Source organism: Colobus angolensis, unplaced genomic scaffold (assembly GCF_000951035.1).
Source record: "Colobus angolensis palliatus isolate OR3802 unplaced genomic scaffold, Cang.pa_1.0 Scaffold477, whole genome shotgun sequence".
Lineage (NCBI taxonomy): Eukaryota > Metazoa > Chordata > Mammalia > Primates > Cercopithecidae > Colobus > Colobus angolensis.
In genome coordinates this window covers 156,291-169,384 of record NW_012118232.1, presented here as the reverse complement: position 1 = coordinate 169,384, position 13,094 = coordinate 156,291, and the positions used below count along the sequence as shown (strand labels likewise).

At 58.1% G+C, this 13,094-nt stretch overlaps 1 protein-coding gene across 2 annotated transcripts; it reads left to right on the top strand.

Moving 5' to 3' along the window:
- The first annotated feature begins 6 nt into the window (after positions 1-6).
- On the top strand, positions 7-6,470 carry DUSP7 (dual specificity phosphatase 7). 2 transcript variants are annotated; one of them, XM_011958832.1, is made up of 4 exons: positions 7-379; positions 1,862-2,296; positions 5,122-5,470; positions 6,145-6,470. In XM_011958832.1, the coding sequence occupies exons 1-3, from the start codon at positions 16-18 to the stop codon at positions 5,427-5,429; spliced, it is 1,107 nt and encodes a 368-aa protein (XP_011814222.1). In that variant the 5' UTR covers positions 7-15; the 3' UTR covers positions 5,430-5,470; positions 6,145-6,470. The 2 variants fall into 2 exon arrangements, with proteins under 2 accessions (XP_011814222.1, XP_011814221.1); XM_011958831.1 differs by having other exon boundaries at positions 5,122-6,470.
- Positions 6,471-13,094: the final 6,624 nt, after the last annotated feature.

Here is a 13,094-nt window from a genome sequence, read left to right as displayed (position 1 = left end):
ACGGGAGCAGGGGCCATGCCCTGCAAGAGCGCCGAGTGGCTGCAGGAGGAGCTGGAGGTGCGCGGCGGCGCGTCCCTGCTGCTGCTCGACTGCCGGCCGCACGAGCTCTTCGAGTCGTCGCACATCGAGACGGCCATCAACCTGGCCATCCCGGGCCTCATGTTGCGCCGCCTGCGCAAGGGCAACCTGCCCATCCGCTCCATCATCCCCAACCACGCCGACAAGGAGCGCTTCGCCACGCGCTGCAAGGCGGCCACTGTGCTGCTCTATGACGAGGCCACGGCCGAGTGGCAGCCCGAGCCCGGCGCTCCCGCCTCCGTGCTCGGCCTGCTCCTACAGAAGCTGCGCGACGACGGCTGCCAGGCCTACTACCTCCAAGGTGAGGGCAGCACCGAGACGCCTTACGGGATCGGGGCCCCCCGCGACTCCCTGACGCCCCCCTTGGAGGCGCTTTCCTCTCCATGCGCTCGGCCTGCCCCGCTGGGCGCCACGTCGTCCCCGGCCTGCATCCGCCCTCCTGGAGCCAGGTCCCCACCGTGTGGTTTGGCAGGCCCGGGACTCCCTCTGCGTCCCCTTTCTCGGCACGATTCGAGTGGGTGGAACAAACTTTCCCCTGCCTGGGGTTTCCTTTTTTTCCTGTTGATGGGGCGACAGTAGTGCCTAGGCTCCAGTGGAGCCCCTCAGAGGTGGAAGGCGCCGCCTCCCAGAACTCTAAAAGCGGCAGGGCGCCCAAGTCCAGGCTGGAATTCGTGTTTCTGGAAGCCCAGGATCAGGAAGGCACCTTTCATAGCACCATCCTCATCTCCAGCGCATGGAGACCATTTGGGTTGGGGTCTCCTGGATCCGGGAATTGCTCCTTCCACCGGAGAATTGACGCCTCTAGGAGGCGCTTGGGGCGGGGTATGGGCAGGGGCCGTTGCCCTGGCCCGGGTCTCTCGGGACCCCCAGGTCCCTAGCCTGATGCCGCAGAGCTTGCAGAAGGGAGAGGCAGCACCGGGGGGCGAGTGGCTGAGGCCGGTGTTTCCAATTAACATTCCAAAATGGCCTCTTGCTGGCAGCGGGGCGGGCGGGAGGGGAGGGGAGGCCTGCGGCACCCTCGGGCGCAGGGCCCATGCCTCACTGCAAGGGGCTCCCCATTTCTCCTGTTCCTGTATTGCCCCAGTGGCCCTCCCTCGCTGCAGGTCCAAGGCTGGGGAGGCTTGTGTTCTAAGGGAGGATTCTAGAGAAGTGGAGCCAGGACCCCCCCTTCAAAAACCTGCCCCTGCTGGAGGAAGGGGCCAGCCAGTACTTTCCCACTACCCTCCCCAGCTGTAGTTTTGGGGCTGGGCAACCACTAGACTCCCATTCAGGAAGCCCAGGACCTCTCTGCCTCTAACTGAGCCAGACGTGGCTCTGGCACCTGTGGTCTCATCTATAAGAGGAGTTTGCCAACCCAGAGGTGCTGGCTAAATGGGGTTGTCTGCTTTTCTTTACCACTTAGCTGTTACTGAACACCCATGGATGCTAGGTGTGCGTGGGAGCTGCAGAAGAGGAATTAGCTGGGGCCTGTCCTCAAGTGCCCTAAAGCTGGTGGCATGGCTGGGGGCCCTGAAGTGTTATGGGTACCAGTTTGGAGTCCAGGCATGTCACTTCACCTCCTGGGGCCTCAGTTTCCTTATCTGTGAAGTGGTCATGGTTTAGATGGAGAGAACACAAGAGAGGGCACATGTGTAAGATGCTTGGCATGGCCCATGCTGGCCATCGGTGTTGTGGTGTTTGGCATGGGGAGTCCTGGCCATCTCTGGTCAGCCCATCTGGGTTGTGCAGCCCATCTGGGCTCTTACTAGCCTCTCATCCAGGCCCTGTTTCACTCCGGACACAGGTGGTTTCAACAAGTTTCAGACAGAGTACTCTGAGCACTGCGAGACCAACGTGGACAGCTCTTCCTCACCGAGCAGCTCGCCACCCACCTCAGTGCTGGGCCTGGGGGGCCTGCGCATCAGCTCTGACTGCTCCGACGGCGAGTCGGACCGAGAGCTGCCCAGCAGTGCCACCGAGTCGGACGGCAGCCCTGTGCCATCCAGCCAACCAGCCTTCCCTGTCCAGATCCTGCCCTACCTCTACCTCGGCTGTGCCAAGGACTCCACCAACCTGGACGTGCTCGGCAAGTATGGCATCAAGTATATCCTCAACGTCACACCCAACCTACCCAATGCCTTCGAGCACGGCGGCGAGTTCACCTACAAGCAGATCCCCATCTCTGACCACTGGAGCCAGAACCTCTCCCAGTTCTTCCCTGAGGCCATCAGCTTCATTGGTAGGTTCTGTGTGCTGGGCAGGGGGGGTGGGCGTGTCAAGGTGTATGCAGGACTCTGGGTGGTGCCCCCACCTGACTGGGTACTTCTGGGCCTGTTGAGACCTGTGTGTGCCCTGCGTGTGCCAGCGTGTGCCCCTGGGTGTACCCATGCCTACTGTGAGTCACTGAGTCCCTTGGGCCCCTCTACCTGTTGGGGCCTGAGCAGTCTCCTGAGCCCTGAGCTCCCCCTAGCTGGCAGCACCTCATGGGCTCTCTGCCGTCCAGCTTGTGTTTTCCTGGCTTAGATGTTGCTTCGGGCTTAGCGAGCTGAAACATCACAGCGCGCAGACCTCCCACGGGTCTCACTTGCTCCACATCACGCCTCAGCACACGTGTCTCTCCAGGATGGGGTTGTCATATTGCCTCTTTGGGCTTTAATGTGTACTTAAGAGGGCTGAAAGGTAGCCCTCCCTGGAGCCAGAGGCACACCCCAAACAGGCAGCTATTGAAATGTGGTGACCGCTAGCTCGGTCAGGCTCCAGATGCTCTCTGCAGCCTGTAGGGCTCGCTTGGAGTGTAGGGAGGAGTGTAAGAGAAGGTGGGGGAGTGGAGAAAGGCCTTCCCCACAGCAGTGTGTCTTGCCGTCTGGCTTAGTGCCCTTTGAGTCCCTGTATCCCCAGCCTCAGCAGACTCGGGTCTCCTGCTGGCTTTACTCTTTGGCCAACTGGAGGCTGTGAGACCGCAGGTCATCTCCCCTGGCCCAGGGTGCAAGGAAGGGGCCCGGGGGCTCAGGATGAATGTAAACACTCTACCTCTGAGCCTGGTGACCCAGTGTTTCTTCCCAGCCTCCAGTGGCAAGGTGTGGGGGTGGCCTGGGCTGTCTTTTCCCTATAGCGGCTATGTCCAGTGGAGGGCGTTTTGGTGTCAGCTGGGTTGGGCTAGCTTTAACAACAGGAAGTGGGAGGCTTCCCCGCCTTATCCGCTTACTGGGAACCAAAAGTAGGTGCCTGGCTGGGAGGAAGGAAGGAAGCTGAGGCCTGGGGGAGGGGCTGCAACTGGGGCTGCCTGGAGCTTCTCAGCCCTGCCCCCCACCCGGGGGGCCAAGAGGGCTATGGGTGCTGCCTCAGCATTTGAACTCCCCCAACGAGGGAGGGGAATAGAGACAGGAAAGCAGGCTTTGCTAGGCTGGGCCTGGCTAATGGGTACCTTTATCATTCCTGAAAGCTTCTCCCCATCTGGGTAGGGGGACCTTTTTCCTCATTTGACAAGTGAAGGAATTGAGGCCCAGGCATCCCTTAGGAGTCAGGGGGACAGGATCAGTCACCAGCTACACCCTGAAAAGGCCAAAAATAAAGCCAGCAGAAACAGACTCTCTTTGGATCACCTGGAGGTGGGTTTGGGGGCCAGGCGTTCCTCACATCCTGGTGTCACCACTGGAGGTTCATCCCAGCACACACTTCTCCCACCCCCAATCTCGAGGTCAGACCACATAGCTCCACATGAAGCCACAATGTCTGTCTCCTCGACGGATGATCCTGCCCCAGTGCCTTAGCCATGGGGCCCCCTGTCAGTCCCTGAGTCTGGAGGAAGCACCTACTGTATGCTTAATCCTTGGTACCCTTGGTTGGGCGGGGACGAGAGAGGAAGCTCTGTCAGGACAAAGGCAATGAAGAACAGTGGGTGAACCCATGTGTCATCTTGTAGGAAGGCATTGATTGAGTGCTAGCTGTGTGCCTGGCTCCCGGAGGGTTCAGAGTCAGGGTGGTGGGGACATCAAGGACCCCATGGCTGCCTCTTGTGAATCTATGTCCCTGGCACAGCTGTGGCACACAGAGAGGCAGCTGCCCCAGGGTCCAGGAGAGATTACAGGACTGAGTTGTTCAGTAGCTCAGGCAGTATTTATTGAGCTTCTATGTGTCAGGCAGAGGAGTCTGAGGGTGGCACTGGGGGAAGCTGGGAGGGTTGGAGGGGAAAGGGGACAGGAAGGTTGGCCACATCCAGTCGGCTGTGGTAGGAGATATCACTGGCACATGGGCCTCTGCAGAAGGTCTAGCAAGTGGCAGGGGTGGGGCCCATTTAAGCACGCCTCACTTATGAAGCCCCATCACAAGTGATAGCGTGGCCAGCATCGCAGTCCCTGTGTCTTAGGAGCTGGAGTTAAGGCCTTGGGGACTAGCTGGGCAGAGGGCAGAGCGAAGTGCAGGGCCAGGCCACCTACTTCCTTCCAGAGGAGCCTCCCTCAGGCCACTTTCCTGGGAGACTCTTGGGGACAACCCATGGGAGCAGCTCCAAGAGAACCAGCCCAGCCCCCAGTCCCAGGTCACGGCCTGGCAGCAGCGGGTGCTGAGCTAGGAGGAGCCTCTGTGTGGCCTTGGGCTTGCCAGTTTGTCTCTGTGTCTGCTTCCTCGTTGATAAAATGGCTTACTGGCCGTGGTGCGGATGACCCAAGAGGATGCAGGTGATGCCCGTGACAGCAGTCGCAATGCACATGGCAGTGGTAGAACTAGCCATGGTCACAGGCATTACAGAAGTTCATGTTTCTTGACCCCTCACAGGTCCTTATGAGACCACTGTACATAAATAGGCCCATTTTATAGATGAGGAAATTGAGACACGGGTGTCTAGTGCCTTGGAGCTAAAGTGTGTAGAGCCCTCTCCACAGCAGTGCTGTTGACCTCTATTCCAAGTTGCTGCCCTACCCACACTGGGCTTGGCCAGGTCCCTCAGGGGTCAGGCAAGACCAGCCAGCGGCCATGCTGCCCTCTGTGTCCCAGCCCAACTTGGCCACCCATGTGGGAAGGCTCCTTGAAGGAGGCACCTCCCTGACCCATGTCGATGTGTTTCAGATGAAGCCCGCTCCAAGAAGTGTGGTGTCCTGGTGCACTGCCTGGCAGGCATCAGCCGCTCAGTGACGGTCACTGTGGCCTATCTGATGCAGAAGATGAACCTATCACTCAACGACGCCTACGACTTTGTCAAGAGAAAAAAGTCCAACATCTCGCCCAACTTCAACTTCATGGGGCAGCTGCTGGACTTTGAGCGGACGCTGGGGCTAAGCAGCCCGTGCGACAACCATGCGCCGAGTGAGCAGCTCTACTTTTCCACGCCCACCAACCACAACCTGTTCCCACTCAATACGCTGGAGTCCACGTGAGGCCTGGTGCACGGGGGGCATGGCACCAGGCCCCTGCTCGGCTCTCCACGGGGCTAGGTGGGAGAGCTCAAGCCTGCCGCCTCTGGCCTGAGGAACCCCCAGATGTCGCCTGTGCCCAGAGACCCAGGCTGCTCGGTGTCGGAGCGCCCCTTACCATCCTTGGGGGCGGGGCCCACAGGCAAGGTCTCCCTCTGCAGGGCTTGCTGGAGAGGCCTCGGCTCCCGGACACGTGGCTTTGGGCATCCACCAGGGCCTCATCCTGTCCAGGACGCTCCTTTCTGCTGATGGCCCAGCCAGTTTGGCTATTTTTTAAAGACACATCCACGGACCTGAGTTTACTTTTTACTTTTGGCAGGTAAATCCAAGCTCCCTGGAGCACAAAAAGTGTTTGAGCTCTTCTTGATTTTTCTTTCTTTTTTTTTTTTTAAACAAAAAGTGTTATTTTCAGGCTACATGCAACAGTGGATTGTATAACCCAGTATTTCATCCCTTCCCTGATCCTGCGAGAGAGAGAAATGTTATCAGTTTTGTTTTTCGTTCAATTTCAAAAAGCAAGTATTGTGTTTGTGTTTGTTTTTTAATGGAAAAGACAGACCCCACGTTGACCTTGACCAAATGCGTTTTGCACATGTGTGAAGCCTCCATTTCCTCGGGGGGCCCTTCTTGAAGGGGTGGCTTACTGCTCTTCAGGTATTGGGACCCCCAGTCGTGCCGCCTCCCACCCTTGGCCCAGTCTGACTTGGCCCTGCATTCGCCTGTGATGACTGCTGCAAGTTGTGATTGGTGGGCTGGATGGTGGTCTTTGCATTTTCTGCCCTCTCATCCATCCCTCTGGTGGTCCCTGCAGACCTCCCTGAGGCAGAAGGTGAGGAACCCGGGTCCCTGCCGCTGTCCCGCAGGAGGTGGGCCGCAGGGGGCTGCCAGGCAGTAGCATTAGCCCTCTGGGCTCAGCCCCTAGGAGGGCCTGGGCTCTGAGCCCTTTTATATACTTAGCCACTACTTCTGTCTGTCTGTCTGTTTCTCTCTCTCCCTCGCCCTCTCCTCTCTCTTGTTGCAACTGGGAGTGGAGGCCCAGTGGCTGGGGAGAGCTTAGGTGGTGAGGCCCAGCCCTACCTCCAGGTTCTTCCCTCTCCCTAGCTGTTGCTTTGGTTTGGCTGCCATTTGCAGCCCCCTTGTCCCCTTGGAAGCTTGCCCTGCCCTCATCTTGCCCATGCCTTCTACTGCCAGGAGACTTGCACCCATTTCAACCCTAGGGCAGGGGCAAGTGGGGCAAGGGTGGACCAGCAGAAGGGGGGTGAGGCTCTGTTCACTTCCCCCTGCCTCCACAGAACAAAGCCACGGATTCCGTTATCTTCCTCCAGTTTTGTTCCTTCTCCAGCCTCAGTTTCACCAGGTGTCAGGACTGCATGAGGGCCTAGGGCAGGGAGGTCGGGCCAGGGTCCCTGACGGAGCAGCACTCAGCATGTGAGTGAGGCCACAGAAAACTCTGCCCCACTGCTTCTTACCTCACAGGGGTGGTTTTCAGGGATTCTTAAGGCAGCAGATTAAAATCTTGCCACAGTCGAGAAATTGACGACAAGCTTCCATGCTGTACATGGTTCTCTTTTTCTCTCTTTTATTTTTAAAAAGAAAACCCAGAAAGATGCACCAGATTTGTATAAATGAGGGTATGCCAGAAGGTGGCCAGTTTTGCTTTATGATCTTATGAAGGAAGATTTGTGACCCTACATATATATATATACACACACACACATATATATATCCCGAACCAACAACGGGACTTTGTTTATATTGCAAATAAATATTATTTTTTCTTTAAAATGAGTCGTGTCTGATAAGGGCTTGGGGCCTGGGAAGGAGGTGATGGAGTCTGTCGACCGGCATCCTAGTGCTTGCTCTGTGATGCATTGGCCTGGTTCTGCTTGGGGTCTGCTGGGCACTTGCTTAAATGAATCAAGGTGCCCCGCAGATGGGAGGGAGCAGCCAAAGTTTCTGGATGAAGCTGGGGCAGGTGGCATTTCCCCAGCCCTTAGGCACTGGCAGGCAGAGGCATCAGGGCTTTCTCTGTGGGCTTCTGCTGAAATCAAGGCTTGGAGAGGTTGTATGGACCAAGTTCACACAACTGAGCCCTGACTCGCCCTTCATTGTCCAAGGCTATCTGCTTAGGCATTGCCTAGAACCTTAACAGCCCCTAGAACCTTAACCTTTTCTCTTGCTGCTGTGTGGATGAGAGAGGGGAATGTGCATTTAACCCTGCCCCTACAGGTCCTGGGATATCAGTGGGCAGTGAGCAGGTCAGCCCTTCTTTGCTTCTTAAGGGCTGGGTGGCCTTGGACAGGTCCCTTAGGGCCAGTTGCACCTGGTTCCTGAGTGCTGTTCAGCTTTGTGGCATGACGAGCACATTGTTGGCCTGGGTTCACAGGGAGGAATCAGGCATGTACAGGGAAGGGTGGGCATCGGCCTCCCTCCAGGCTCCCCCAGGGGTAGGGTCTAAGCGAGGCCCTGGGCTAGAGCAGGGAGGAGGTCTGGAGGAGGATGGGGGCCACACTCTGGGGAAGTGAGGCCCGCAGTGGGCAACAAGCCCCGAGTTACAGATCAGGAAATGGAGGCTCCAGAGTGGCTTAGGTCTCCCTTGCCTCTGGCTGGATCAGGTGAGCCCCCGTCAAGGACTTAAGAGGCCTGGAAGCTGACTTAGTTTCCCCACTTCTGACATTCCCCAGCTCTATCCCTTCAGCAAACTGTGTGATCAGCACTGAGCTGGACCCAGGTGGAAGGTAGGTGGGCAGGGCCGAGAGGGTGAGGGCGGCTCAGCCTGGGACTTGCCCTGTTGGGGTGCCCAGGCTCTCCCCCTCTTTTCTCCCTCATCTCTGCTCTTCAGTTCCTCTACCAGAACACACAACCATTATGCACAGCTTGTGGTGAGGGGTAGAGGGCAGGTTCTGCCTGCTTTGGGGCCTGGGTGCAAATTCCAGCTGTGTGACTGCAGTCCCTCAGCTCTCCCCCAGAACACTCCCATCTGGAGCGGGGAAGAATCCTGCCGCTGAGCCAGCAGGCCTGTGTGGGTGGGAGGGGGCTTCTCGCTGCATCCTCGACAAGGGGGTGGTGCTGCTGTTGCTCCTGGGCTCCCTCAGGGCCCTGTTCCTTCTGTGCCAGGGGCAGGCAAGGGGGTGGGGGCCTGAGCAGGCAGAGACTGGGCCTTTGTTCCCTCTTGCTGCCCTTGCCCAGGCCTGGGGAAGCCCGCGGGTGCTGGGCTGGGGGCTGGGCCCTCAACAAACCGAGTAAGTGCCTGGTAGTGCCAGCGTGCCCAAGCACAGGACGGGGTGGGGGTGGGAGCAGTAGCCACCTCCTGAGCCGGCTCTTCAGACTGAGGACTGGGAGTGCCTGAAGAGGCCCAGCCCCGCCACTTACCCCTGTGCACTCTGGGGCCAGAGGTCTCTCTGACCGTCTGTGTCCTCCTTACCTGTAGAAATTCCTACCTCAGCACTGGGCCTGGCTAAGGTTCCTTGCGGGGGAACAGAGGGCCAGGTCATGGCTGAGTGGTCGGGGCCCTGGGTCCTTGCTGTGTGACCTTGGGCTGGGCCACACCTACTGGACTGCGGTCCCCCACCCCCAGGTTTCGGGCTCCCATCTCATGGCCCCGAGTCCTGAGCTCCTCCTATCCCACCCCATTTCTACCATGCTTTCCTCCCCAGGGCCTGCTTGCTCCAGGCCATCCGCGCCTGAGGCCCTCAGTGCAGCCACCCTGAGCTTCTGGACACTTGGCTCCCTGGGGTGCGCCTGCTTTATCTCTGTCCCCAGGCCTGTTGCTCTCCTGAGATTCTTTGCCTCCTTGGTCCCTGTCTCTGCCTCCTTTCAGCCTGGGCCCCGGGGACCTGGTCCACTCCTTGGCCGCTTAGTGTTCACATGGGAGGAGGATCCAAGACACTTACTCACTTGCACATTCATCCAGCAGCCATTTCCTGTGCTGGCTGGGCAGTCCCAGGGAGGGAACATGCCCGAGGGAAGCTCGGTGATGTCACGCTGGGTGGCAGGATAATGGGGCCCTCAACTTGTCCTCTGATAAATGAATCAAGTGCAACATGAGGACTGACTAAGGCTGGATACGAGGAAGCACTTGGAGCGCTGTGGAGCGGTGACCTTGAAGGGGTTCCGACAAGGAGACCACAGGAGAGATGAACATTTCCCTAGGGTGGTCCCGCTCTGAGCCTGGGGTCAGAGGGAGCCCTCAGGAGACGACCATGCTCTGCCTGCCGCCCCCATGGGGCCCCTCCCCAGAGGGCAGTCATGCCTCGTGAATGGACCAGGGTTGGGGTGGGTGGCAAGCCTGCACTGGAGCCTGTCCGTCCCTGCTACTGCCCATGTACTGCGCACCTGGGTCAACACCATGACTGCACTGTGCCTCCCTCTGTGTCAAAATGGATATGTCTGGGACACCGACACCTACTCCCAGATCCTTGCAGAGGGCCTGATGTGGGAGCCAGCTTTCTCTGGAGGGAGCACACTAGCATGTTAACCTCTGGGTGCCCCGAAGGAGGGTGTCCAGGTTCTGATCCTTGACATCTTTTCCCCTGCTTGTTCTGGGCCCCACCGGGACACAGTGCTCTCACCTGACTCCTGAGACCCAGCCCACCTGAGAGCCCTGGGAAGGCTCGTAATCACTCTGCTCCCCAGTCCTGTGCTGATGGGGAAGGTGAGGTTTGCAGAGGGGTGGGGTGTCATAGAGTGAGGCAAGGTAGAAGCTGGGCCCCCCCCTGCTGCCCTGAGGCTTTTCACTAGGCCTTGGCTCTGTGAGGGACCAGACACACACACACACACACAGCGTTGCCATCCTCTGACTAGACAAGCCCATGCAGGTCTCATAGCAATGGAGGAGCCACCTGCCTGTGACTGTAGCCTCCTCTCATCAGGGTGCGTCCTGGGTGAAGTCATCCCTTTCCAGGCATGGTCATTAAAGACTATCATTAGCAACTCTTAGAGGCCTTGGCCCCATTGTCTCTGGCTGGGGCAGATGAGCCCCCACAGGTGACCGTGACGCAGACTCTGGCCCTTGCTAGAATCCCTCTTTGCCCAGGCAGCCAGCCCCCTTCCCAGAGCCATCCTATTGCACACCTCCAGGGGCCATTGTCTGCCATGTAGCTTCCGTGCATGTGTGGGGTCTCCACACGCCTCCCTCCGTGCCTTCACCTCCTCCTCTGGCCTCAGGGCTGCAGGCAGAGGAGAAGCTGCAGTGCCCTTCCACAGGGTGTCATGGGCCAGAGAGGAGCCTCTTTAGGGGACAGGGGAGCCCCTAGAGGGCATCATGAACAGGGCTGATCAGGTCTGGCTGTCACAATGAAGATCTAGTTGCTGAGTGGAGAGCAGCCTGAAAGGTTAGCGCGCAGGCCAAGGGACAGGGAGGAGGCTGGGACAGTCATTGAGGGTGGGTCAGGAGGGCTGGAGAGGGTGCGAGAAGGACACATCTGCAGACCAGCAGGACTTGGGCCCCGTGGGAATCGAGACCCATGGTGTGAACAGAGGGTCCCAGCTTGTCTGACGCCACGTCCACAGTGAAAGCCAGCCACTGTGCCACGCAGAAGGATATAGCTTAGCCGGGGCATGCGTGGGCCTGTGGGACTCTGAGCCCCCAGTCACCTCCCCTGAGGGAAGCTTGCCTCACCCTCACTGTGCAGCCACATGCTAGGCACCCAGGGAGAGCCAGGGGACCCCAAGATCCGTATGCATCCTGGGAACTCCCCCAGGACAGCACAGCCCTGACAGCCCATCTCAGAGCCTCCGTTTCCTCATCTGTACAGTGGCGATAAGAACTGCCAATTCAAGAGGAGAGAGCAGGATGAAGGGCCTGTTGCTCAGCTAGACCTCTGGAATAGGAGCCCAGGTGAGTTCGTTTAGCTGTGGCATCCCCACCCCTGCTGAGGGGCACCCCTCTGGCCCAACCATTGCCAATTTGTTGTGTGTGATCTCAGACAAGCCTCCTCCCCTGTTCAGTTCTCCAATTCCCTGTTTCCACTGACAAGAGACAGAATAATGACCCTGAGGGACCTGGCCCTTGGATTCAGCACTACACCCCTTTGAGCCTGCCTCTGGTCCCCCTAATTCACATGCCCAAAACCTAGTTCTCTCCTCACCCCCTGGAACCTAGTATAGGGGCTGGGGCTGGGGCTCCCGGTGGAGGAACTACAGGAGTGAAGGCCCCGCTCACACTTCCCCAGATCCCTGGTGCCAGGCCCCTGCAGCCCTATTCCCTGGCCGCTGGGAGAGAGGCAGGCTGGATACCACTGTCCCTCCCTGGTTGCTGGGACTCAGGTGGTCTCACCAGCGCCTCTGGGCAGGGAGTCTGGGTGTGGTTCTTCCACATCTCAGATCCTTTCCCTGGGCCTCCTGTCCAGAAGTGGCATTTCTGGGACAAACGCCTCTGCTCTGTTCTCCAGACTGGCTTCCGAAAGGAATGGAGAGTTGTCTTTTACGTTCAGCTATTACCGTTGCTGATTTAGAGAAGCCACATGTTGGCAGTGCCAGGCACATGGCAGGCGCCCAGGACAGCACTGGGGGCTGAATCATTCCTCAGTGTGAGGTCCTGCCATGGCTGCCCCTCATGCCTGCTCCTGCCTGGGATCCGTTCCGATGTAGTCGGTCGCCTGGGAGTTCAAATTTCAGTAAGAGCCGTAATATTAACACACAACCATGGCCCTTGTACTGGGCCAGGTGTCTTGCAGGCTTTACATGATAAACTCACTTAATCTCCCCAGCAACTCTCGGAGGCAGGTGCTGGATTATCCCCCACGGACAGATGAGGAAGCCAAGACAGAGAACTGCGAAACCATGTGTCAGGAAGGGGCCCCACTGGGGTCTGGGCACAGGTCTGGCTGCCTTAGGAGTCCTTTCTCTCAACTACCCCGGGCCTGAGAGGTCAGGAGACCTTTGGGTTTTGACCCCTTCCCATCCCTGACACCAGTTGGGCTCCCACCTGTGCCAACCCGAGGAAAGCAGCATGTCGTGGGAAGGAGCCCGGAGCTCCCTTTCTGAAGGGACTGCGATGCACCTGTAGGTTACCTGGGTTAGGCAGGGGAAATGGAAGAGAAGAGCTGACAACAGCTGGGGAGGCTTGGGAGGGAGTGTTGAGTCAGGGCTGTCCTCCTAGAGTGCACAGGCTGGAGGGGCAGAGAGTCAGGGACACCCAGTTCTAACAGGTAAGGTAGTCTGGCCCAGAAGGGGACATCTTCTAGTGGAGATGAACCTTCTGCTGTTCCTGCCTCCAGCCTTTGTGCATGCTATATGCTCTCCCTGGAATATTCTCCACCTGCCACAACCCCCTTCAATTGGCTCCCTCTTTTCTTTTTTCTTTTCTTTTCTTCGTTTCTCTTTTTTCTTTTCCTCCCTCCCTCCCTGCCTCCTTCCTTCCCTCCCTTCCTTCCTTCCTTCCTTCCTTCCCTCCTTCCTTTCTTCTTTCCTTCCTTCCTTCCTTCCTTCCCTCCTTCCTTTCTTCTTTCCTTCCTTCCTTCCCTCTTTCTCTCTCTGTCTCTCTTTCTCTTCTTTCTTTCTTCTTGTTTTGATAGAGTTTTGCTCTTTTCGCCCAGGCCGGAGTGCAATGGTACAATCTTGGCTTACTGCAACCTCCGCCTCTCGGGTTCAAGCGATTCTCCTGCCTCAGCCTCCTGAGTAGCTGGG

Coding starts and splice junctions, on each gene's coding strand:
- DUSP7 (XM_011958832.1), top strand. CDS start 16: ATGCCCTGCAAGAGCGCCGAGTGGCTGCAGGAGGAGCTGGAGGTGCGC. Junction 380..1,861: donor CCAGGCCTACTACCTCCAAG/GTGAGGGCAGCA, acceptor CTCCGGACACAG/GTGGTTTCAACAAGTTTCAG. Junction 2,297..5,121: donor TGAGGCCATCAGCTTCATTG/GTAGGTTCTGTG, acceptor GATGTGTTTCAG/ATGAAGCCCGCTCCAAGAAG.